Source organism: Pogoniulus pusillus, chromosome 21 (genome assembly GCF_015220805.1).
Source record: "Pogoniulus pusillus isolate bPogPus1 chromosome 21, bPogPus1.pri, whole genome shotgun sequence".
In the NCBI taxonomy this organism is placed as follows: Eukaryota; Metazoa; Chordata; class Aves; order Piciformes; family Lybiidae; genus Pogoniulus; species Pogoniulus pusillus.
Window position 1 is genome coordinate 3,531,843 of NC_087284.1, and position 26,584 is coordinate 3,558,426.

Consider the following 26,584-nt stretch of genomic DNA (forward strand, 5'->3'; position numbering starts at 1 on the left):
ACGAGGAAGTTGTTGGCAGAGAGAGTGCTTGGCATTGGAATGGGCTGCCCAGGGAGGTGATGGAGTCACCATCCCTGGAAGTGTTGAAGCAAAGCTTGGGTGAGGCACTCTGTGTCATGGTCTAGTTTATTGGCTAGGGCTGGGTGCTAGGTTGGACTGGCTGAGCTTGGAAGTCTCTTCCAACCTGGTTGATTCTGTGATTCTATGATTTACCTGCATTTTGAGCATGGCTCTGACCCTACATCCATATCTAAATTCTCACCCCATATATGTATTAGCAACACAAGGTTATCCTGCACGGAAGTACATGGCAACTCCTAGGTGTGGCAACCACACAACCTTAGCCCTTGCTTTTTAATCATGAAAGCCAAAAGAGAAATTAACTTGTTTAACCACCACTTGACTGCACTTATACTTGCTGCAGAAGTAAGCACCTGCCACACTCATGCAGAAATAATTTAGTGGATCAGTATGCACAGCAGCTGAGGCCTGACATTTGTTTCTGAAAGATAACTCCTGCTCAAATTGCATTTATCTAGCAGCATCATTGTCTGTAAGAGCATCTTTATCAAGCAGAAATTGTTAGGCTGCTGCAACATATTTCACTGCTCAGCATTTTAATGAAAAGAAAACAGTTGCAATGATTGCATCTTACTTATATCCCTGGAATTTAAGTGTTTATTAAGGAGATGTTTTAATTTAGATGGACCCAAGACTGAAACAGCTTAAATAACATCAAGAGGTCTTTGGTGTTGTTCAGGCAAAGCCTGGCTGAGGCACTTAGTGCCATGGTCTGGTTGATTGGATAGGGCTGGGTGCTAGGTTAGACTGGATGAGCTTGGAGGTCTCTTCCAACCTGGTTGATTCTATGAGTCTATGAACACAGGCCCTATGAAAAGAGGCTGAGGGTGCTGGGGTTGTTTAGCCTGGAGAAGAGGAGGCTCAGGGGTGGTCTTATTCCTGTCTATAACTACCCAAAAGGAGGCTGTAGCCAGGTGAGGGTTGGTCTTTTCTGCCAGGCAATGAGCAATAGAGCAAGAGGACACAGCCTCAAGTTGTGCCAGGAGAGTTCTAGGCTGGATGTTAGGAGGAAGTTGTTGTCAGAGAGAGTGATTGGCATTGGAATGGGCTGCCCAGGGAGGTGGTGGAGTCGCCATCCCTGGAGGTGTTGAAGAAGAGACTGGCTGAGGCGCTTAGTGCCATGGTCTGGTTGATTGGACAGAGCTGAGTGCTAGGTTGGATTGGATGAGCTTGGAGGTCTCTTCCAACCTGGTTGATTCTATGATTCAATTGTTGTCTGGCCAGTGAACATATCTGCAGACCATCATAGCTTATGGTTGGAAGGATGCCAAATGAATTCATGCAATTCATTACAATTATAGTTAAGCTTTCTCTGGAATTCATTTCTGCCTGTACCAGATCCCAGAGATATGTATCATCTGCCAAGAATTCCCTTCTCCTGGCTGTGGAAAATGCAATTCTTGGAACCTGTTCAATGGTTTGTGTGGCTGAGGTAGAGAAGGGTAAGACAGTTGGTCTTCAAAAAGACATTGCATCCAAGTGATTTGGCCTTGTGTGGACTGCCCAGCATTGTGTGTTTCACATAAGCCATGTGTTGGCAGGTGTCACAGAGCAGCAGTCTGCAACTACCTGAAGAGAGGCTGTAGCCAGGTGGGGTTGGTCTCTTCTGCCAGGCAAGCAGCAACAGAACAAGAGGACACAGTCTCAAGTTGTGGCAGGGGAGGTCTAGGCTGGATGTTGTTAGGAAGTTTTTGCCAGAGAGAGTGATTGGCATTGGAATGATCTCTTTGTCAGCTTTGGTAGAAATCTTGCATTGCTTATTGGTCTAATCAGTCCTGCTCTCTGCCTGGTCTTGTTAGCAGCCTTCAAAATGACTGTTGTCACTAACAATTTCAGTATTTCTCAGTCTTGTGACAATTCCTTAGCCATACTAAGTGCACATCACCTCAGAGCAGTAGTAAATGCTGCTTTACTGCAGTAAATGCTGCTTTACCGTGTGTAGTTTCCAAGCAAACAAGATCAACATTCTGTGTGGACTCCTTTCCAGTTCTACAATCTCTGGACTGATTGCTGGAGTGGTGCAGAGAAGGGCAATGAGGCTGTGGAGAGGTCTGTAAAACATGAGCTATGAGGAGTGGCTGAGGGAGCTGGGGGTGTTTAGTTGGGAGAAGAGGAGCCTGAGAGGGGACCTTATTGCCCTCTGCAGCTGCCTACAAGGAGGTTGTAGTGAGGCTGGAGCTGGACTCTTCTCCCAAATTACTAAAGATAGGACAAGAGGCAATGGCCTCAAGTTGCATCAGGGGAGGTTTAGGTTGGCTGTTGGGAGGAAGTTCTTTGCTGAGCAGGTGCTCAGGCACTGGCACAGGCTGCCCAGGGAGGTGGTGGAGTCACCATCCCTGGAGGTGTTTAAAGGGAGAGTGGATGTGGTGTTTGAGGCTATGGTGTAGTGATGAAGGCTGCTGGGATGAAGGTTGGACTGGCTGATGCTGGTGGCTCTTTGCAACCATAGCGATTGCTAGTGATGAGATGTTGTGCTGAGAGGTTTGGTTTAGTCAAGGACTTCTCAGTGTGAAACTGATGATTGGACTCAATGAGCTTGGAGATGTTTTCCAATGTAAGAGATTCTGTGATTCTGTGATCTTCAGCAAACACTGGATTTGCAAGCACTTCCTTTCCTGTTCCTGAAGTACAGCTTCAACATAAAGAAGGATATGAATTACTGTCCAATAATGTTTTTATCTTAATATCTGATGAAGAAATTAGATTATTAATGTTGATATCCAGGCCTTGCTCAGCTATTCTCCTGATCTTTGCTAATTACGTATTAGTTATTTCTATTCAAGTGAGCTGTGTATTATTTTCATAGAATCATAGAACCTGTCAGTGTTGGAAGGGACCAAAAGGATCATCCAGTTCCAACTCCCCTGCCATGGGCAGGAACACCTTACCCTAGAGCAGGCTGCCCACAGCCTCAGCCAGCCTGGCCTTAAACACCTCCAGCAATGGGGCCTCAACCACCTCCCTGGGCAACCCATTCCAGCCTCTCACCACTCTCATGCTCAACAACTTCCTCCTCACATCCACTCTCAATCTCCCCACCTCCAGCTTTGCTCCATTCCCCCCAGTCCTGTCACTCCTTGAGAGCCTAAAAAGTCCCTCCCCAGCTTTTTTGTAGCCCCCTTCAGATACTGGAAGGCCTCAAGAAGGTCACCTGGGAGCCTTCTCTTCTCCACACTCAACAGCCCCAACTCTTTCAGTCTTTCCTCATAGCAGAGATGCTCCAACCCTCTGAGCATCCTCCTGGCCCTTCTCTGGACACACTCCAGCATCTCCACAGCCCTCTTGTAATGGAGGCTCCAGAACTGGATGCAGTACTCCAGGTGGAGTCTCAGCAGAGCAAAGTAGAGGGAGAGAATCACCTCCCTCCACCTGCTGGCCACACTTCTCCTGCAGCAGCCCAGGCTCTGCTTGGCTTTCTGGGCTGCAAGTGCACACTGCTGGCTCCTGTTGAGCTTCTCGTCCAGCAGCACCCCCAAGGCCCTCTGCTCAGGGCTGCTCTCCAGCCACTCACTGCCCAGCCTGCATCTGTGCTTGATTATTGTACTTGATATCTAATCACGCTGATTTCCTGACATGTTCCCATGAGATCTATTTGCTGTTACTTTCCTTCCCTGGAGGTGTTTAAGGCCAGGCTGGATGAGGCTGTGGGCAGCCTGATCTAGGATACTGTGTCCCTGCCAATGGCAGTGTGGTTGGAACTAGATGATCTTTGTGGTCCCTTCCAACCCTGACTGATTCTGTGATTCTGTGATAACTGCTTTGTGTTGCTTCAGGAGATCAGTTGTAGAGAAGATGTTCCAAAATCACTCATTTTTTCCCCAGTATACTAATTTTGATGTGCTTTGCTGAAATTCTCTTTCCTCCTCAATTTGTGCTGCCCAACCAGATGCTCTCAAGCTTTTAGGTGTAACGGATAAGGCAGCACTGTCAATGCCCACAAGCAAATAAGCATGATACAATGACTGGGGTTTGGTTTTTCCTTAATGAAGCTCTCATAAACCAAAGGGAAAGCGTTTTGAAGCGACACATTGTGTTTTCACATTGCAAACTGTTTTCTGTGAAGGAAAATATTGATACAGCCTATCTGTAAATGCATTGTAAGACATTTATGTAGGCATTTGCATGCCTTTTGAAGAAGGCTTCACTCTCTGCATCTGCTCATTTCTGTCACACATCATTTTTGGTATGCATCTCTTGATGTACCTGTTTTCATACTTCAAACTGTACAGGAATAAAAAGTGTTGTTCCAGGAGAGAGTAAGTCATTACAGTGGCACCTCTCTGCATCTGATGGTTTGGGTGTTACCTGCCCTCCTACTCTGAAGAAATCACCCATAATTGACTCAGCCTAGCTGGAAATTAAGAACGAAGCTTTATATTTACAGCTTAGCACAATATACAAGCAGATATTTACAATATCTACAGCTATGGAGAGAAATAGGTTGTGGCCAGGAGAAGGTTGCTCTCTTCTCTCAGGTGGCCAGCGCCAGAACAAGAGGACACAGCCTCAGGCTGCACCAGGGGAGATTTAGGCTGGAGGTGAGGAGAAAGTTCTTCCCTGAGAGAGTCATTGGACACTGGAATGGGCTGCCCGGGGAGGTGGTGGAGTCGCCGTCCCTGGAGCTGTTCAAGGCAGGACTGGACGTGGCACTTGGTGCCATGGTCTGGCCTTGAGCTCTGTGGTAAAGGGTTGGACTTGATGATCTGTGAGGTCTCTTCCAACCCTGATGATACTGTGAAACTGTGATACTGTGAAATAGACAAGTTTCAGGAAGTACCAATTTCACTTATTAGAATATTCCAATAAGCCTTAAACCACCACAGCAGAGCAACTGTCAGCGTAAGCCACTAAATGTTAAGCAGTTCTTTACTGTGGCAAAAGCAGTAGAAATAGAGTCAGTCTCTCCTGAATGATAGAATCAAGCAGCTTGGAAGAGACCTCCAAGATCAGCCAGCCCAGCCTAGCACCCAGTCCTAGACAATCAACCAGACCATGGCACTAAGTGCCTCAGTCAGGCTTTTCTTGAGCACCTCCAGGGGCGGTGCCTCCACCACCTCCCTGGGCAGCCCATTCCAATGCCAATCACTCTCTCTGACAACAACTTCCTCCTAACATCCAGCCTAGACCTCCCCTGGCACAGCTTGAGACTGTGTCCCCTTCTTCTGTTGTTGCTTGCCTGGCAGAAGAGACCAATCCCACCTGGCTACAGCCTCCCTTCAGATAGTTGTAGACAGCAATGAGCTCTACCCTGAGCCTCCTCTTCTTGAGGAGAAGTCATTCAGCACTTGGTTGATTTCCCAGCTTTTAATACACATACACTTAGTGCCATGGTCTAGTTGACTGGATAGGGCTGGGGGATAGGTTGGACTGGATGATCTTGGAGGTCTCTTCTAGCCTTGTTGATTCTATGATTCTATGATAACTAAAGAAGAGGTAGCACCAATGCAATTCTTGTAAAGGATTCTAGCTTGGGATGAATTCTTCTCTGCCTTGAAGTGCTATGATATTATCTCATTTTCAAAGAGGAAAAGATCAATCAGCTCTGTAATAAATGTTGCATATTTTACATTGGTTTTTTTCCTGCTGAATTTGCATGCACATATTGGAATGGGCTGCCCAGGGAGGTGGTGGAGGCACCGTCCCTGGAGGTGTTCAAGAAAAGCCTGGATGAGGCATTTAGTGCCATGGTCTAGTTGACTGGCTAAGGCTGGGTGCTAGGTTGGACTGGCTGATCTTGGAGGTCTCTTCCATCCTGGTTGATTCTTTGATTCTATGATTCTATTCAGAAAATGATATATGGGGAAATACCTGATGATAATTCATTTTGTGTATGATACAGAACAGGTATAGGAGAAGCTTTCATGTTTTTATGTCAGGATCAATTTCTGGTGCTGGATATTTCTGCTCATCTTTCCAGAAGTTTTGAATCAGCTTTTGATTATATACTCCTTCCCTGATGAGCTTGTTTGTGGCTGTATTTATCCTACATCTCAGATGCAATTTCTCTCACCTAATTTTAGCTACCTGAAAAGGTAGTCATCCAGTTTAAAATAGTTGTCTGTGTACCTGCTACAGGTAATAGGGATGATTCCTCATCTCCCCAAACATGACTCACCCTGTCTGCCTTAGAGGCTTCTCTTCTCATAGAATTAATCACTGTGCAGGAGTACCCACTTTACCCTGCTCACTCAGAGCAGGCTACAGGCAGCTGGCTGCTACTGAACTAACTCTGTGACATTATTTTGCAAATCTCTACATCCAGACTCATTCTGTGTTGGGTTTTCCCTTCTCAAACATCACTGGAACACCATAAAGGAACAAAACTTAAAAAACAAAAGAACAAAGCCTAACTTTAAAAAAAAATGATTCCTCAGAACCATCTTAGGACTATTTTTGCTGATGTGAATTTCTGTTTTTACATAGTAGAATAGAATTACAGCATCAGTTAGGGTTGGAAGGGACCACAAGGATCATCCAGTTCCAACCCCCCTGCCATGGACAGGGACACCTTACCCTTGATCAGGCTGGCCACAGCCTCAGCCAGCCTGGCCTTAAACACCTCCAGCCATGGGGCCTCAACCACCTCCCTGGGCAACCCATTCCAGCCTCTCACCACTCTCATGCTCAACAACTTCCTCCTCACATCTAGTCTGAATCTCCCCACCTCCAGCTTTGCTCCATTCCCCCCAGTCCTGTCACTCCCTGATAGCCTAAAACGTCCCTCCCCAGCTTTTTTGTAGGCTCCTTTCAGATCCTGGAAGGCCACAAGAAGATCACCTCAGAACCTCCTCTTCTCCAGCCTGCATAGCCCCAACTCTTTCAGTCTGTCCACACAGCAGAGCTGTTCCAGCCCTCTGCCTCATGGCCCTTCTCTCTGTGTGTCTCTGGACACACTCCAGCATCTCCACATCCTTCTTGTAATGGAGGCTCCAGAGCTGGATGCAGTACTCCAGGTGGGGTCTCAGCAGAGCACAGCAGAGGGGGAGAATCACCTCCCTGGCCCTGCTGGCCACACTGCTGCTGCTGCAGCCCAGGCTCTGGTTGGCTTTCTGGGCTGCAAGTGCACACTGCTGGCTCCGGTTGAGCCTCTGGTCCAACAGCACCCCCAAGTCCCTCTGCTCAGGGCTGCTCTCCAGCCGGTTGCCGCCCAGCCTGGATTTGTTCCCTCTTAGCTCTTGGGCACTGGATCTGTTCACTGTTCCTTCACTTCTCTCTAATTCCTACACTAACCCTGTCTACCCAGGTAACACATGAGCTTTGCTAGTTGTTTTCTGCCTGGGGAGAGAGCAGGTGGCATCAGCCTCTTCTGGGCTTTCCTTGTCTGAGGGGGAAGATTGGATTCCTGTGTTATTTCTACATTGTATATAATTAGAGCTACATCTAAATACATTGCGTGTACGTGCTTGTAAATTTACCTTTGCTGCAAAAGGCAGCTCCGTCTCACTTCCAAGCCACCTCAGCTGCTCTGGTAAATTAGAATTGGGAGGCAGAGGGCAAGTTCCTATCCCACCACATAACTCATGGTAACTGCTAGAGAGAGTGAAGAAGGACTAAGGGATGTTTTATGTTGTTCTTGGCCATTGTCAATCTTTATGAATCCAAGAAACCCAAAATAGTGGATGATAAAAATTCATGTGCATAAATGCAAATGATGCAGATAGGGAGAAGGAGAGTGCAAGGTGACAGCTTGTCCTTCTCTGGAGACTTTCAAGGCCTGTCTGTGATCTGTGCTAGATTGTGTGGTCCTGCTCTGGCAGAGGGCTGAACTCAATGATCTCCCTGAGTCCCTTCCAACCCCTAACATCCTGTGATCCTGTGAACTTCACCCACAAGAATCTGATGTGAGATTTGTTGGGTTTTGTTGGTTTGGGCCTGTATTCATACCACAGGGAGTGAGAAGACATGCAGCCATAGTTCTCATTAGGAGTACTGCTCAGAACTTCTGCTTCTCTCACAGCCAGCTGTGCCAGTATCACATCAGCAGAATACTATATATGCAGAAAGAGAGAAAAGAATGGCAGTGGCTATCTGCAGAGGCATCTGGGCTCTTCAGCAATATGCTAAGGAAATGTTTAATGGTCATGTTCATCTCAGGGCTGTGGAAGAGGGGATTGAGTCCAGCATCAATAAGTTTACAGATGACACCAAGCTAGGAGCAGGTGTTGATCTGTTGGAGGGTAGGAGAGCCCTGCAGAGGGACCTGGACAGGCTGGATGGGTGGGCAGAGGCCAATGGGATGAGATTGAACAAGGCCAAGTGCAGGGTTCTACACTTTGGCCACAACAACCCCAAGCAGCACTACAGGCTGTGGACAGAGTGGCTGAGAGTAGCCAAGCAGAAAGGGACCTGGGGGTGCTGATAGAGAGTAGCTGAAGGTGAAGCAGCAGTGTGCCCAGATGGGCAGGAGAGCCAATGGCATCCTGGCCTGGATCAGGAACAATGTGGCCAGTAGGACATGGGAGATTATTGTTCCCCTGTACTCAGCACTGGTCAGGCCACACCTTGAGTGCTGTGTCCAGTTCTGGGCTCCTCAATTCAAGAGAGATGTTGAAATACTGGAATGTGTCCAGAGAAGGACAATGAAGCTGGTGAGGGGCCTGGAGCACAGCCCTGTGAGGAGAGGCTGAGGGAGCTGGAGGTGTGCAGCCTGCAGAAGAGGAGGCTCAGGGCAGAGCTCATTGCTGTCTACAACTGGTATATATGAAGTGGATCTAGCCATTTGAAAGAGAAGACATCCTTACCCCAGCAGATCCATGCTTCAGCATGTAGTGAATAAACAAGGAGGCTTCCTGCTCTTCTGACAGTTCTCCTTCTCAGAGATACAGGCAGAAAAGGAGTGCAAGAGGGACTGCTTTCCTGCTTCCTAGAGCAGCCCTAACCGCTAGACATTGTGTCTCTGGAGTTAGTCTGGAGGCGTATTGAAGAGTTTTGTACTGAGCTTGGATGTAGGCATTCTGCCATCTGGCTCTAGTCAGAGTGAGATGTGATGCAAAGAGGATCTGTGCAATTCAGTATGATACATATAAGTAAGCTCCTTAACTGTAGGAATTAGTGAGGAAGTAGATTAGTCCCTAAGATTACGACAGTGCCCGAACTGTCTATCCTCCTTCAGCCATGGGAAGCATTGAGTGGTCAGCATGAATTGCTCTGCTATTTACATTTAAAGTGGTAGTAATAAACAGAGTATCACAGTATCACCAAGGTTGGAAGAGACCTCACAGATCACCAAGTCCAACCCTTTACCACAGAGCTCAAGGCTAGACCATGGCACCAAGTGCCACGTCCAATCCTGCCTTGAACAGCTCCAGGGACGGCGACTCCACCACCTCCCCGGGCAGCCCATTCCAGTGTCCAATGACTCTCTCAGGGAAGAACTTTCTCCTCACCTCCAGCCTAAATCTCCCCTGGCACAGCCTGAGGCTGTGTCCTCTTGTTCTGGTGCTGGCCACCTGAGAGAAGAGAGCAACCTCCTCCTGGCCACAACCTCCCCTCAGGTAGTTGTAGACAGCAATAAGGTCTGCCCTGAGCCTCCTCTTCTCCAGGCTAACCAATCCCAGCTCCCTCAGCCTCTCCTCGTAGGGCTGTGCTCAAGGCCTCTCCCCAGCCTCGCTGCCCTTCTCTGGACACGCTCAAGCATCTCAATGTCCCTTCTAAACTGAGGGGCCCAGAACTGAACATTGGAGGATTACTTGTCTCAGACTCAAAAGAGCTGTGCATTTGCATCACTGTGTCTGTTTCTTGTAACGAATGAATGTCCTCAGGTGTGGCTACTGCTGACCCCAAATCTCTTTCATTAAAAACATGTTTTGTTTTCCTCTTATTTCTGGTGGTGTTGGGGGGAAATTAATTTGACATGGTATGTAGTGGGTTTAACTATGTCTAGCAGCTAAGTCTACTTCCATTGTTAACTGTCCAGTGCAAGATCAGACAGAAAGCTGGACCTTAAAAGTATGTATAATCTAATAAGTGGAGATAAACACAATTTAGTAAGTAAAAGTAAAAAAAAAAAAAAAAAAGGAGAGAAAAAAATGAAGGGCAAAACTTCCCCCCAAAAAAACAAACAAGTGGTGCAAAAGCCCCACCTGGGGTACTGCATCCAGTTCTGGAGGGATATGAATGTGCTGGAATATGTCCAGAGGAGGGCCATGAGGATGAGCAGAAGGCTGGAGCACCTCTGCTATGAGGAGAGACTGAGGAAGTTGGGGCTGTTCAGTCTGGAGAGAAGACTCCCAGGTGACCCTACTGTGACATTTCAGTATCTTAAGGAGGCCTGCAACAAAGCTGGGGAGCGATTTTTCAGGATATCAGGTAGTGATAGGACTGGGGGGACTGGAACAAAGCTTGAAATAGGTAGATTCAGACTGGATGTTAGGAAGAAGTTCTTCAGCATGAGGGTGGTGAGACCCTGGGAGGGGTTGCCCAAGGAGGTGGTAGAAGCCTCATCCCTGGAGATGTCTAAGGCCAAGCTGGATGAAGCTGTAGACAAGCTGATCTAGTGTGAAGTGTCCCTCTGCTGGACCCTCTCCAGCAGATCCCTGTCTCTCTTAAACTGGGGAGCCAAAAAATGAAGGCAGTATTCAAGATTAAGTCTCAGCAGGGCAGAATAGAGGGAGAGGAGAACCTCCCTTGATCTGCTGGACACACTCTTCCTAATACAGCCCAGGATGCCATTGGCCTTCTTGGCCACAAGGGCACATTGCTGTGCCATGGATGTTATCCATCAGCACTCCCAGGTCCCTCTCCGCAGGGCTGCTCTCCAGCAGATCACCTCCCAGCCTGTGCTGGTGCAGTTTGTTATTCCTGCCCAGGTGCAGGACTCTGCACTTGTCCTTGTTGAACCTCATCTTGTTCCTCTGTGCCCAGGTCTCTCTGGATGGCAGCACAGCCTTCAGCTGTATCAGCCAAGCCTCCCAGCTTGGTCTCATAGAAGATGTTAAGAATTTGCTGTAGGAGTGTTTGTGGCTGTTGTTTGCAGATGTACACTTCACTCTGTATGCTTGAGGACATTTGCATTATCACCCAAGTAAGAACTCCTGTTTCCCTGGTAACACCAGCAAGCGGCATTCTCTTACTGGAGTCCATGAATGGATCAGTTTTCATTTGTGAATAGACTTTTCATCAAAACTGAAATAGTTGTAAATCCTCATGCTGAGATCTCTAAAATATTGACAAAAATGTGAATTTTCATGCTGATTTCTCTTTGTGATCATGTTGCTGACTCCTAACTGTGAAATGTTTTCTGGAGAGTTTTAGGAGATTGCTCAGTGCTCAGATGGTGCATACCATCTGCTTAGGGTAAATTCTTACAGATTAGGTCAGTGGGTTCAGTACCAATCAAGTAGGAATGTGCTTCAAGCCAGCATGTTGTTTATTGTAGAATCATAGAATCAAATGGGTTGGAAGAGACCTCCAAGCTCAGCCAGTCCAACCTAGCACCCAGCCCTGGCCAATCAACTCAACCATGGCACTAAGTGCCTCAGCCAGGCTTTGCTTCAACACAGCCCTACGAGGAGAGGCTGAGGGAGCTGGGATTGTTTGGCTTGGAGAGGAGGAGGCTCAGGGGTGACCTTATTGCTGTCTGCAACTACGTGAGGGGTGGTTGTGGCCATGGGGAGGTTGCTCTCTTCTCTCAGGTGGCCAGCACCAGAACAAGAGGACACAGCCTCAGGCTGCACCAGGGGAGATTTAGGCTGGAGGTGAGGAGAAAGTTCTTCACTGAGAGAGTCATTGGACACTGGAATGGGCTGCCCGGGGAGGTGGTGGAGTCGCCGTCCCTGGAGCTGTTCAAGGCAGGATTGGACGTGGCACTTGGTGCCATGGTCTGGCCTTGAGGTCTGTGGTAAAGGGTTGGACTTGATGATCTATGAGGTCTCTTCCAATCTTGGTGATACTGTGATACTTCCAGGCACAGTGACTCCACCACATCCCTGGGCAGCCCATTCCAATGCCAATCACTCTCTCTGACAACAACTTCCTCCTAACATCCAGCCTGTACCACCCCTGGCACAGCTTGAGACTGTCCCCCCTTGTTCTGTTGCTGGTTGCCTGGCAGAAGAGACCAACCCCACCTGGCTATAGCCTAGCTATAGTTGTAGACAGCAATGAGGTCTGCCCTGAGCCTTGTCTTCTGCAGGCTGCACACCCCCAGCTCCCTCAGCCTCTCCTCACAGGGCTGTGCTCCAGGCCCCTCACCAGCTTTGTTGCCCTTCTCTGGACGAGTTCCAGTATCTCAACATCTCTGTTCTGATTAGTCACTTACTCCGTTACTATTTATATGTTGGCAGAGAAGGGAGCTGGGAGCAGTTAAGTGACACACTGCTGTCTTCATGGTTTGGATATGATCTTTAAATCTTCATATACCTAGAAGTGCTGCTAACTCAAGTTAGAGGGAAAAAAAAAGGCAAGGGATGCAAAACTGGGCCATCTTTCTCTTCCCTTATTTTCTGGGCCCAGTGCGTGAGTGGTGGTGAATGGTGCCACATCCAGTTGGCAGCTGTCTCTAATGGTATTCCCCAAGGATCAGTGCAGGACCCAGTCCTGTTCAGTATCTTTGTTGATGATCTGGACCAGGAGATTGAGTCTGTCATCAATAAGTTTGCAGATGACACCAAGCTAGGGGCAGGTGTTGATCTATTGGAGGGTAGGAGAGCCCTGCAGAGGGACCTGGCCAGGTTGGATGGGTGGGCAGAGGCCAAAGGGATGAGATTGAACAAGGCCAAGTGCAGAGTTCTACACTTTGGCCACAACAACCCCAAGCAGCACTACAGGCTGGGGACAGAGTGGCTGAGAGTAGCCAGGCAGAAAGGGACCTGGGGGTGCTGGTAGAGAGTAGCTGAAGGTGAAGCAGCAGTGTGCCCAGATGGGCAGCAGAGCCAATGGCATCCTGGCCTGGATCAGGAGCAATGTGGCCAGTAGGACAAGGGAGGTTATTGTTCCCCTGTACTCAGCACTGGTCAGGCCACACCTTGAGTGCTGTGTCCAGTTCTGGGCTCCTCAATTCAAGAGAGATGTTGAGGTGCTGGAAGGTGTTTTGAGAAGGGCAGCAAGGCTGGTGAGGGGCCTGGAGCAGAGCCCTGTGAGGAGAGGCTGAGGGAGCTGGGGGTGTGCAGCCTGCAGAAGAGAAGGCTCAGGAGTGGCCTCATTGCTGTTTTGAGCCTCTCAGGCCTACCACAACAATGGGTTAGCTAGAATTAGAAGACTGTTGTCTTGAACCCTCATATCACTGATCCCTAACTGAGCGTAAGGCTTTGCAAATGTCTTTAAGATATCATGTCTCCTTTAATTAATCTGCTTTCTGGTAATTACAACACCAAAGATAGGTGCTCCAGGATGTTGTGATAACTACTTAGTCAATCAGAAGAGATTTTCCTGATTGAGCTGTTTGGCAGGATCTGGCAAGATTTCCTATCTTTTTGTTGACTTGAAATTGTCAACCTATTTTTAAGCATATTTTCCCAGCCACAGATTGTATCATAATATGAGCAAAAACAGGACAGGAAGGGAAATCTGCTCTTTCAGTGGTTATGTGTTCAGGTAGAGGGAAGGCCTATCTTTACAGGCTTTCTGTGGGAATGCAAAGTGAAGAAGGATAATAACAGGCAGATGCTGACCTTGGTTCCCACCAGCTGCTGGCTACCTTATCTCAGAAGGGATAGATAAAGGACACCTCGTTAATGAGGAAAACAAGGGGTGGTTTATGCTGATGGTGTGGGTTGTCCTTGACTAATTATGCTAATGTGTAGGTGTGTGCCTTGGGGCCCTGAGGGTATTTATTGAGAGCCAAATGATCAATAAAAGTCTCTGGCATAATTCACTTTGAATCGTCTGGAGTCCTGCATGGCAAGGCCTTGATCACATTGGATAGTTGCACCTTGACCATGGTTCCCACGGGCAAGCATGCAAGCAGCTAATTCTGCAACAGCTTTCCAGCCTGTTTCACTGTCTCACAGATGGGATAACTTTGTTTCAAGAGTTTAATGCTGCAGTAATCAGTAGATATGTACCTGCTACTTCTAGCAAATGCTGCCATAGAGTCAGAATCAACCAGGCTGGAAGAGACCTCCAAGATCATCCAGTCCAACCTAGCACCCAGCCCTAACCAATCAACCAGACCATGGCACTAAGTGCCTCATCCAGGCTTTGCTTGAAGACCCCCAGGGACGGTGCCTCCACCACCTCCCTGGGCAGCCCATTCCAATGCCAATCACTCTCTCTGTGAAGAACTTCCTCCTAACATCCAGCCTGTACTTCCCCTGGCACAACTTGAGACTGTGTCCCCTTGTTCTATTGCTGGTTGCCTGGGAGAAGAGGCCACCCCCACCTGGCTACAATGTCCCTTCAGGTAATTGTAGACAGCTCAGCACACTTTGACATTACTGAGGGAATACAATGGGTTGTATTTCTAATGAAGCTGATTCCTTACATGTCTAAATCCCAAACAGTATCAATTTCCATGTCTCCCAGTTGAGATTTTAATCCAATAACACACTGTAAATGTCTTGGGTAGTCTACTAATCACAGGTATGTGCTAATGTTTGAATGGGCTTTAGAGTGTCTAATGGGAACTGTCGTTTGGGCTATTTTTCCCCTCCATACCTACACGAAATATGACTTGCAATATAGATAATGATTTGCAAGAATGGCAAGGCCTATTGTATTCTGTATTATTCTGACTCCTGACTTAGACTGAATTTTATACTTATACAAGGATGACTTGTTTAACATCATGAAAGGAAGTGGTTTTCTTGTCCATTGATACAATGCCAAACCTATGGACTCAAGGACACTCCCAGCATGGGTTGCTCATGTTTATCATTTTGTGTCCTCTGCTAGCAAGAATCTCTCCTACACCATACTTCTAAATGCAGGGTGGGCCAATGTATTACTGATGAGCAAAGCTTTGTAAGTGCATCTCGTGCTTCTCAGGCACATCCTCAGGTTGATGGGGATTGCTTTGAAAATCTGTGATTCCACTGCTGGAAATGGGGAGCTGACTGGGGAAGTTTTGAAAGGTGACATCACAGTGGCTAGTGAAGAAATAGCTGAATATGCTTACTCTGCACCCTGATGTATGTTACCCTTGAGCTCTTGATTTAGTTTGATCTTTTACACAGCTTTTTGAAGCAGCTGTGAGCGTGTTCCTGTTGTGCCTCTCAGGAAACAGCAGTGTACAAGAATGGACCTAGACAAGCAATTCATATTCAGAACACCCATGTTCTGTCAGTCATACCTAAGATGCAGCAGCCACAGTAGATGCAGTATCCATTAAACAAACGAGCAAACAAAGAGATGAGCTTATCCAAAATATGTCTCTTTTACAACTGTTTTGAAATTAACTGTGAGTGCAAAGGCTTCTGTGAAGATTTAGTCTGATAGAAGAGAAAATATATCCCTCCCAGCAAAACTGTCTTTGAAGAGAGGGAAGAAAATAATCAGAACAAAATTAAGAGTTAAATATGATGCTATTTTAACTTCACTGTTTGAAAATTTATAGTCCAAGCCTAAGAATTTCAGAGAAGCTGGGTAGAATGCCACTTTGTGATTGCTCACTGTAATGTTAAAGTACTATTAAAGGCCATCACAAAGGAAAAACATCCTTTATCTCAAAACTGCTCTGATAAAATGTTGTCAGAATCATCCTTTAGACTAGAAGAATGGCCAGGTTACTTACCAAGGCTTAAAATATAGTACACATTAAATAATAATACAGGTTAGAAAGTCAACTCTAGTAGTTTAATGCAGAATCATAGAACCAGTCAGGGTTGGAAGGGACCACAAGGATCATCTAGTTCCAACCTCCATTGCCATGGCCAGGGACACTCTACCCTTGAGCAGGCTGCACACAGCCTCAGCCAGTCCGGCCTTAAATATCTCCAGCCATGGGGCCTCAACCACCTCCCTGGGCAACCCATTCCAGCCTCTCACCACTCTCATGCTCAACAACTTCCTCCTCACATCCACTCTGAATCTCCCCACCTCCAGCTTTGCTCCATTCCCCCCAGTCCTGTTACTCCCTGAGAGCCTAAGAAGTCCCTCCCCAGCTTTTTTGTAGGCCCCCTTCAGATTCCTGGGTGCCCCGGGAACCTCCTCTTCTCCAGAGTGCACAGCTCCAACTCTTTCAGTCTGTCCTCAGAGCAGAGCTACTGCAGCCCTCTGAGCATCCACCTGGCCCTTCTCTGGATGCTCTCCACATCCCTCTTGTAATAGGGGCTCCAGAACTGGATGCAATACTCCAGGTGGGGTCTCAGCAGAGTGCAGTAGAGGGGCAGAATCATCATTTCTCTCTGTATTTCATGTATTGGTTTTCTGTTTAAAAAGCATTTCACTGCTTTCATCGCGTTGCAATTTCATATTGGATGCTGCCAGTGCAATACTATACAAAAGTGACAGCTGTAAATGATTTGAACCCTCTCCAAGTGTATTTTTGAAACAAGTCCAGGAGATCATTAAATGCTTTGTTTTATAATTAATTGAGAACTAGCTTTAGTTTTGGAATAAGTGATGCGTTCTATATTCATAGAATCATAGAATCATAGAATCAGCCAGGTTGGAAGAGACCTCCAAGTTCAGCCAGTCCAACCTAGCACCCAGCCCTAGCCAGTCAACCAGACCATGGCACCAAGTGCCTCATCCAGGCTTTGCTTGAAAACTTCCAGGGACGGTGACTCCACCACCTCCCTGGGCAGCCCATTCCAATGCCAATCACTCTCTCTGACAACAACTTCCTCCTAACATCCAGCCTAGACCTACCCTGGCACAACTTGAGACTGTGTCCCCTTGTTCTGCTGCTGCTTGCCTGGCAGAAGAGGCCACCCCCACCTGGCTACAGCCTCCCTTCAGGTAGTTGTAGACAGCAATGAGGTCACCCCTGAGCCTTCTCTTCTCCAGGCCAAACACCCCCAGCTCCCTCAGCCTCTCCTCACAGGGCTCTGCTCCAGGCCCCTCACCAGCTTTGTTGCCTTTCTCTGGACACTTTCCAGTACCTCAACATCTCTCTTGAATTGAGGAGCCCAGAACTGGACACAGCACTCAAGGTGTGGCCTGAGCAGTGCTGAGTACAGGAGAACAATAACCTCCCTTTTTCTACTGGCCACACTGTTCCTGTTGCAGGCCAGGATGCCATTGGCTCTCTTGGCCATCTGGGCACACTGCTGGCTCATCTTCAGCCTACTTGTTCTACCATTTGCCTCTTAGATTCCTATTATTATGTGCATAGAATTTGTGATACGCATCAGGTTTCTAATAACAAAATTGTTGCTTTGTTTTTCCATTGACTGCAGAAACTATGCCTGTTCCAGACCAACCCTCGTCTTCTGACAAGACAAGTTCTCTTAGTCCTGTGTTGAACACATCCAATGGCGATGGATCTGAAACTGAGACAACCTCTGCCATTCTAGCTTCAGTTAAAGAACAGGTATGCAAGGCTAGAAAACAATTATATCATTTAGTGGGTTTGATTTTGGAGTGTTGGTTGTTGTTTTTTTTTTGCAGAGGTAGTGTCTGAATAATTTCATTCACAAATACATACTGCAAAGAACTGGATTTGTTTCTTAGCATACTTCTATATGTTGTCCTACTTTCAGTTATTTGTTTTCTTCTCCACTCCAACTCTTTACTGTGAATGAAGGTTTTCAGAGGTCTCTCCTATTCTTGTCAATCTGAGTGTGGATTTACAGCATACGGGTGTGGTGTATAAGAGCTGTAGTGTAGATGAATGAGTTATGGAGATGTGTTAGAAATCCTTTTAACTAAAAAGTCCAGGGCTGTAATTCCTTTTAACTGGAAAGTTTAGGATAAGAATCTTTGGATTGGAAATTAAACATGCACGTGGTTTGGGGTTTTTTTGTTGTTGTTGCTGTTTGGCTAGGTTTTTTGGGGGCATCATGCAAAATTTGATGTGAGATGATTTTAAGGCAAATTTGGGTGTAGGAACAGGCTTTTATTTAGCCTTGGATGACTGAACTTGAAAATATGAATCATTTCTGAAAGAGATTGTTTGTGTGGTTATCTACTCAATTCTAATAATAAAGGTTGGGACACTAATGTAAATGTTTGTGAGCTGAGTGTGTGAGATTTGGCATAGTGCTTCTTGGTGTGTTGAGACATTATTAATATTCCAGTTCATATAAGCTGACTGAACTTGAAAATGAGTAATTTCTCAAAGAGAGATTATTTGTGTGATTCTCTACTCAATTCTAATAATAAAGGTTGGAACACTTTAATGTAAATGTTTGTGAGCTGAGTGTGTGAGATTTGGCATAGTGCTTCTTGGTGTGTTGAGACATTATTAATATTCCAGTTCATATAAACTGACTGAACTTGAAAATGAGTAATTTCTCAAAGAGAGATTATTTGTGTGATTCTCTACTCAATTCTAATAATAAAGGTTGGGACACTTTAATGTAAATGTTTGTGAGCTGAGTGTGTGAGATTTGGCATAGTGCTTCTTGGTGTGCTGAGACATTATTAATATTCCAGTTCATGTAAGCACCTTGTCTCCACCTCTATCTCATTTGGCTTCACTGCAGCAACAAATATTCCAAAGAGAGACATTACAAGATAGCAGCTTTTAGTGAGCTTTCTCCTTGCTGAAGGTGTCTGCACTGGTTCTGAACTGGTTGTGGTCTTTCTCTAAGATGTTCACTGTTCCTTTAGTGAAGTTACTGCATGAATTCTGCTTATGATGGCTAACAATATTACAACAGTAGTTGCTGTGTCATTGGACTTTTGCATAAATGGAGAGTTTGCTTGTCATTTTTCACTTGGATGTATACCAGTTCTCCCTTTTGGGTCTTAAAGATTACTGATATTTTCTGCTTCTGCAGAGAGGAATGCAAAAAAAAACTGACCAAAAGAGGTTGTAATGTGGAGTTTTGTCTTTAAGATATATGGCATGATGTTTTATTGGAGATAGCTGTGACTTAGGTGTTTGCATATGTAACCTCTTCCATGACAATAATGTTGCTTGGACATGTACAGTGTTCTGGACATGTACCCTGTTGTCTTATAGGAGATAGCTGTGATTTAGGTGTTTACATGTGTAACCTCTTCCATGACAATAGTGTTGCTTGGACACGTACCAGTGTTCTGGACATGTACCCTGTTGTCTTATAGGAGATAGCTGTGATTTAGGTGTTTACATGTGTAACCTCTTCCATGACAATAATGTTGCTTGGACATGTACAGTGTTCTGGACATGTACCCTGTTGTCTTATAGGAGATAGCTGTGATTTAGGTGTTTACATGTGTAACCTCTTCCATGGCAATAGTGTTGCTTGGACATGTACCAGTGTTCTGGACATGTACCCTGTTGTTCTATTGGAGATAGCTGTGACTTAGGTGTTTGCATGTGTAACCTCTTTGTGCTAGTTTGAAGCAAGCTGGAATGTTTTGGTAAAAGAACTAGATAATGGGCAGTGAAATGAAAAACAGTTGTGTCTCTTCTCTCACAGTCACGCTGAGAACTCTAGGAAGAAGAAGTAAAACATTCTCCATTTTGTCTTTTCATTCTGCCTTTGCCTTCAGACCTGGTCACATCTCATTAACCTTGCTCCCACTAACCTTGCTCCCTAATCTCTTGGCTGCACCTCTATTCTTCTTGGGAACTGGGGTAAGGTTGGGAGGGTCGGGGGAGGTGTTGGGGTGGTTTGAGAACCCCTCCTGGGGACTTAGGTCTCTGGGAGGGGAGTTGTGCTTCTGTATTGTTTATCCTTTGTATATTTCTGTATATAACTGTATATATTGTAAATAGCTGCCTGTATATTTGCTGCTGTAAAATAAATAGCTTCATTTATATTCCCTGAGGCCGTCTGAGTTAGCTGGGGCAAATTCAAAAAGTGTGGGGGGGCGGGTAAGAGCCCAAACCATCACACTCTTCCATGACAATAATGTTGCTTGGACACGTACCAGTGTTCTGGACATGTACCCTATTGTCTTATAGGAGATAGCTGTGATTTAGGTGTTTACATGTGTAACCTCTTCCATGACAATAGTGTTGCTTGGGCATGTTCCAGTGTTCTGGACGTGTACCCTGTTGTTCTATTGGAGATAGCTGTGACTTAGGTGTTTGCATGTGTAACCTCTTCCATGACAATAATGTTGCTTGGACATGTACCAGTGTTCTGGACGTGTACCCTGTTGTTCTATTTGAGGTAGCTGTGACTTAGGTGTTTACATGTGTAACCTCTTCCAAGACAATAGTGTTGCTTGGACACGAACCAGTGTTCTGGACATGTACCATGTTGTTCTGTTGGAGATAGCTGTGATTTAGATGTTTGTATGTGTAACCTCTTCTGTTGGGGTTTGGGCAGCGCTGAGTGATTTGAAATGAAAGATCTCAAGGGTAACATTAGGACACAGAGAAGGATGTGAGATAAGGAGTGCAGCTTCAGGGAAAATAACCTTGAAAAGCTGGCAGAGAAGCTGCAAAGTTAGCTGTGCAAGGGGACGAAGGGGGGCTGGTCAGTCAGATCTGCTCCTAGGGCGTGTGGACAGCCCATACTCTGTTGTGCAACCTATCAGAATTATACACACTGTATTAGCTCTCTATATAAGCACAGCTTTTAGCTGCAGTAAAGGTTTGACTTATACATCACATTGGTGTCTCAGCGTTGTTTTGGTCCCTGCATGATCTAGGAATCCCTGTCACTCTTCCATGGCAGTAGTGTTGCTTGGACATGTACAGTGTTCTGGACATGTCCCCTGTTGTTCTATTGGAGATACCTGTGACTTAGGTGTTTGTATGTGTAACCTCTTCCAAGACAATAGTGTTGCTTGGACATGTACCAGTGTTCTGGACATGTACCCTGTTGTTCTGTTGGAGATAGCTGTGACTTAGGTGTTTGTATGTGTAACCTCTTCCAAGACAATAGTGTTGCTTGGACATGTACCAGTGTTCTGGACATGTACCCTGTTGTTCTGTTGGAGATATCTGTGACTTAGGTGTTTGTATCTGTAACCTCTTCCAAGACAATAGTGTTGCTTGGACATGCTTCGGTGTTCTGGGCATGTCCCCTGTTCTTTTATTTGAGATAGCTGTGATTTAGGTGTTTGCATGTGTAACCTCTTCCAAGACAATAGTGTTGCTTGGACATGTACCAGTGTTTCAGCCTGTATTTTGGAAGAAAAAAAACTCCCTTAGCTTTTGACTCTCTGGTGTTGAAAAATGTACAGGGAAGTTACAGAGACAGAAGATATGTGGCATCAGCGTGTTAGAGTGTGGTACACAGTATGTGGCATCGACCTGTTAGAGTGTGGTACACAGTACTGGATACTGAGTAGTTCTCAACATTCAGAAGCTGGCTTTTGCTGGTTTTAACTGGTCACGTATTTTGCAGCCGAATCACCCTCTCCCCTATGTCAGTTATTCTATTCCCTGCAGTATTGTGTACTGTGGCTGTGCTAATTTGAGCCTAGCTGGGATATTTTGGTGAGAGGAATTAGATTACAGGCTGTGAAAAGGAAACAATGCTGATGGCTGCTGCACTCATAGGCTTGCTGAGATGGATAAAAACAAGAACATAAACAGAGTCTCTGTCTGTCTCTGGGGCTGCATGAACTTCTCTCTCTCTAACCCGTCATCTGTGTGACTAATCCCCCTGCTTCCTAACCCCTGTGGTCAACCTTCCAGTCTTCCTTGGGCATAAGGCAGCATCTTTGGTAAGGTAGAGAGGTGGGAGGAAAGATGGAAGGGTGGTTGGGAGCCCCTCCTGGGGACTCAGGTTTCTGGGAGGGTTGTTGTGTTTCTGTATTACTTTTTAAGATGTCTATTTCTGTCTATTTCTGTCTCTACTGTAAGTACCTGCTTGTATCTTGTGCTAAGCTGTAAGTATAAAGCTTAATGCAATTTTCCAGAGCCACTGAGTCTAGTCTGGGTGATTTCCAAAGTTGGGGGGGGGGGGGGTGCATGGAACACCCAAACCATTGCATGCACTCAAAGGCTTGCTGAGATGTATAACAACAAGAACATAAACAGAGCCTCTCTCTGTCTCTGAGGCTACATTAACTTCTCTCTCTCTAACCTGCTGTCTCTGTGACTAATCCTCCTGCTTCCTAACCCCCCTGGCTGACCCTCCAAACTCACCTTGAATGTAAGTCAAAGTCTGGGATAAGGTAGAGGGGTGGGAAGAAGGTGGAAGGGTGGTTGGGAGCCCCTCCTGGTGTCTCAGGTTTCTGGGAGGGCTGCTGTGTTCCTGTATTACTTTTTACCTTGTCTATTTCTGTCTATAGCTGTAGATATTGTAAATACCTGCTTGTATATTGTACTGAGCTGTAAGTATCAGGAACAGTGTGGCCAGTAGGACAAGGGAGGTTATTCTTCCCCTTGCTCAACACTGGTCAGGCCACAACTTGAGTATTATGTCTAGTTCTGGGCCACTCAATTCAAGGGAGCTGTTGAGATGCTGGAAGGTGTCCAGCGAAGGGCAACAAAGCTGTGAGGGTCCTGGAGCACAGCCCTGTGAGGAGAGGCTGAGGGAGCTGGGGGTGTTTAGTTGGGAGAAGACTTCAAGAATTGCCTGGATCATTCCTGTGCAACCTGATCTAGGCATACCTGTGTTAGTTGGGAGGTTGGACTAGAGGATCTTTGGAAGCCCTTTCCAACCCCTATCATTTGATGATTCTATGCTGCTAAGGTGGCAGGAACATCTACCTTGTGAGGAAAGACTGAGAGATCTGGGTCTGTTTAGCCTGGAGGAGGCCAAGGGGGAATCTAATTAATGATTATAGGTATCTAAAGGATGAGTGTCAGGAAGGTGGAGTCAGACCCTTCTCAGCAGTGTCCAGTGACAGTACAGACAGACATCAGTGGGGACTCAAGAGGCTCCATGTAAATGTAAACACTTTCTAAGCAGGATTGAGAGACCAAACTATTACTTCTTAAACTCTACTACTCTATTATGTGAAAATAATAACAAAATAATAATTGTCTGTGGCTGATCAATTCTCTTCCCAATCCCTTAGCATGCTGTATCTTTAAAGTGGGTATAGTAACGTGATTGAATTTTAGACAGTTTGCATGTATATGTATAGGTCCCTTAAGGGAAGTACAATGCTTTGTTTCTTGTCAGTTACTCTTACCACAGTGAATACCTGGAGAAAAGTGAGTAGAGAAACTATGTCAGGCACTTTTGATATGGCAAGGTGTGCTAGTTTGAACCTAGCTGGGATATCTTTGGGAGAAGAATTAGCTGATAGGCTGTGAAAAGGAAACAATGGTGGTGTCTGCTGCACTCATAGGCTTGCTGAGATGTGTGAAAACAAGAACATAAATACAGAGTTGCTCTCTCTGGCTCTGGCTGCATGCACTTCTCCCTCTCTAACTTGCTGCCTAACTAATCCTTCTGCTTCCTAACCCCCCTGGCCGATCCTCCAAACTCACCTTGAGTGTAAGGCAAAGTATGGGGTAAGGTAGAGGGGTGGGAAGAAGGTGGAAGGGTGGTTGGGAGCCCCTTCTGGAGCCCCTGGAGGGCTGCTGTGTTTCTGTATTCCTTTTAACTTGTCTATTTCTGTCTGTAGCAGTAGATATTGTAAATACCTGCTTGTCTGTTGTGCTAAGCTGTAAATATAAAGCTTCATTCTTTAATTTCCAGCTTGGCTGAGTCTAGTCTGGGTGATTTGCTTAAGTGTGGGGAACAACCAAACCATCACAGTGATAGGCTTGCTTTATTTAATCCTCCGTTGGAAGAATTCTAGGTAAGGAGACCATCTTGGCTTCAGGCAGATGAAATACAGTGCACTGATTCTGCATTAGGGGAGTAAATGAAGTAAACTTCTAACTGTTCAGATGGCAAGTCCTACAAAGCTTCATTCTTTCATTCCCAGCTCAGCTGAGTCTAGTCTGGGTGATTTTCTTAAGTGTGGGGGGACAGAGAACACCCAAACCATCACACAAGGATATTCCTATCATGTGAGGGCTGAACCTTCTCTTCAGAGGATTCACAACTAATTTGTAGACACTTTCCATCTGCCTGTGTGACTTGGACCTCAGGTCACATAAAGTGAGGCCAGGCAAGTCAACCACGTTGTCAGGATATAAAATCCTCTCACAGTTAGCATATAGCATATAGATAAATAGACTGGAAATTAGGACAGATTATTCCCAGTAAAGGAAAGCTGATCGACTCTCCATGCTGCTGCAATAAGCTGGCTATTCTCTGACTGCTTCAGCTCAGTGGCAGAGAGAGCAGTCAGCACTTTTTGAATGCATAGTCAGGTCTGCCAGTGACAGTTCTTTGGATTAATCTTTGGATTCAGCTAGGTATTTTCTGGGTAATGTGCAGCTTTCTCTAGAGCTAAGGGAGAAATATAGTGCAATACGTGCAATAATGGGGCTTAGGATACGGTGTCTGGATTGTTATCTCTATAATACTGAAGTGGTTGCCATGAAAATAAACAGTTACAGTATCATAGTATCACACAGTAACACCAAGGTTGGAAGGGACCTCATAGATCATCAAGTCCAACCCTTTACCACAGAGCTCAAGGCCAGACCATGGCACCAAGTGCCACGTCCAGTCCTGCCTTGAACAGCTCCAGGGACGGCGACTCCACCACCTCCCCGGGCAGCCCATTCCAGTGTCCAATGACTCTCTCAGGGAAGAACTTTCTCCTCACCTCCAGCCTAAATCTCCCCTGGCACAGCCTGAGGCTGTGTCCTCTTGTTCTGGTGCTGGCCACCTGAGAGAAGAGAGCAACCTCCTCCTGGCCACAACCTCCCCTCAGGTAGTTGTAGACAGCAATGAGGTCTCCCCTGAGCCTCCTCTTCTCCAGGCTAACCAATCCCAGCTCCCTCAGCCTCTCCTCGTAGGGCTGTGCTCAAGGCCTCTCCCCAGCCTCCTTGCCCTTCTCTGGACACGCTCAAGCATCTCAATGTCCCTCCTAAACTGGGGGGCCCAGAACTGAACACAGCACTCAAGGTGTGGTCTAACCAGTGCAGAGTACAGGGGCAGAATGACCTCCCTGCTCCTGCTGGCCACACCATTCCTGATGCAGGCCAGGACAGCACAGGACCAAGACAAGTATGGGCGGGCCAGAGTCCTTAGACTTCGATGGCTCCAGGTTCTCTTGTCTTCTTCCTCATGGTTGCTTCTCCCCATAACAGAAGGAGGGAGAGCAGAAAAGCATGCCTGGGCAAGCCAGGACATGTATCAGCCTATTTTGGGCCTATCAGACCTACCACAACATAAGGATTTCGTGCAACACAACTGGAATTGTGTCCAGTTCTGGGCCACTCTATTCAAGAGAGATGTTGAGATGCTGGAGTGTGTCCAGAGAAGGGCAACAAAGCTGGTGAGGGGCCTGGAACACAAACCCTGTGAGGAGAGGCTGAGGGAGCTGGGGGTGTGCAGCCTGCAGAAGAGGAGGCTCACGGCTGACCTCACTGCTGTCTCCCTGAAGGGAGGCTGTAGCCAGGTGGGGTTGGTCTCTTCTGCCAGGCAAGCAGCAATAGAACAAGGGGACACAGTCTCAAGTTGTGCTGGGGAAAGTATAGGCTGGATGTTAGGAGGAAGTTGTTGTCAGAGAGAGTGATTGGCATTGGAATGGGCTGCCCAGGGAGGTGGTGGAGGCACCGTGCCTGGAGGTGTTGAAGCAAAGCCTGGATGAGGCACTTAGTGCCATGGTCTGGTTGACTGGCTAGGGCTGGGTGCTAGGTTGGACTGGCTGAGCTTGGAGGTCTCTTCCCACCTCGTTGATTCTATGATTCGATGGAATTGTGGCCTGCTTCTGTCTACGTTCTCTCACTGTTTATACATGACCCATATACCAAACCTATTTCCACCCTCATTTCTTCTGGTTAAATACTAATAAATGTTCTATGATTTACAGAAAACTCTTCACTTCAATAGCTTTTGGCACACATCTTGTATTTTACTTAGATGTTATTCAACACTACTGTTTTAGCTCTTGTGCTACTTTTAATGGATATCCCCTTTCAATTATGTGCCCTACCCTGTTGGCTCTATTCTGTTTAAGCAGTGCCTAGAAGGGAGATGCAATATTAGTGAGGTTTTCTGCAAAGCCTGCTGCAGATTCTGTTGTCTAATATATCATAGGGCAGCATTTCCTACAGCAGTCTGTTTACAATCAAAGTTTACTTTCTCCAACTCTTTCTGTTTCATTATTGTCAGTAAAACTGAAGTGTGTTTTGTGTTTCCATATGCTCATAAAGCCTTATTGTCCTCAGTGACTGGATTTAATTCTGGCTATTTTGAGTTGTTTTGCAATAGTTTTTCTAGAATGAATATACTTTCCCTCTTAGATACTATCATAGAATCATACAATCAACCAACCAGGTTGGAAGAGACCTTCAAGGTCATCCAGTCCAACCCACATTTATAGAATCCTAAAATCATAGAATCAGTCAGGGTTGGAAGGGGCCACAAGGAGCAGCCAGTTCCAACCCCACCCCCGCCATGCCCAGGGACACCCTACCCTAGAGCAGGCTGCACACAGCCTCATCCAGCCTGGCCTTAAACACCTCCAGGCATGAGGCCTCAACCACCTC

General features: G+C 46.4%; 1 protein-coding gene across 3 annotated transcripts in view; it reads left to right on the forward strand.

Moving 5' to 3' along the window:
- CTNND2 (catenin delta 2) overlaps window positions 1-26,584 on the forward strand; it is a 704,219-nt gene that overhangs the window by 104,875 nt on the left and 572,760 nt on the right. For all 3 annotated transcript variants that reach the window (XM_064160790.1, XM_064160789.1, XM_064160792.1), the window contains exon 2: window positions 17,361-17,494. In XM_064160790.1, the coding sequence (XP_064016860.1) occupies window positions 17,361-17,494 (134 nt within the window). The remainder of the gene's footprint in view (window positions 1-17,360; window positions 17,495-26,584) is intronic.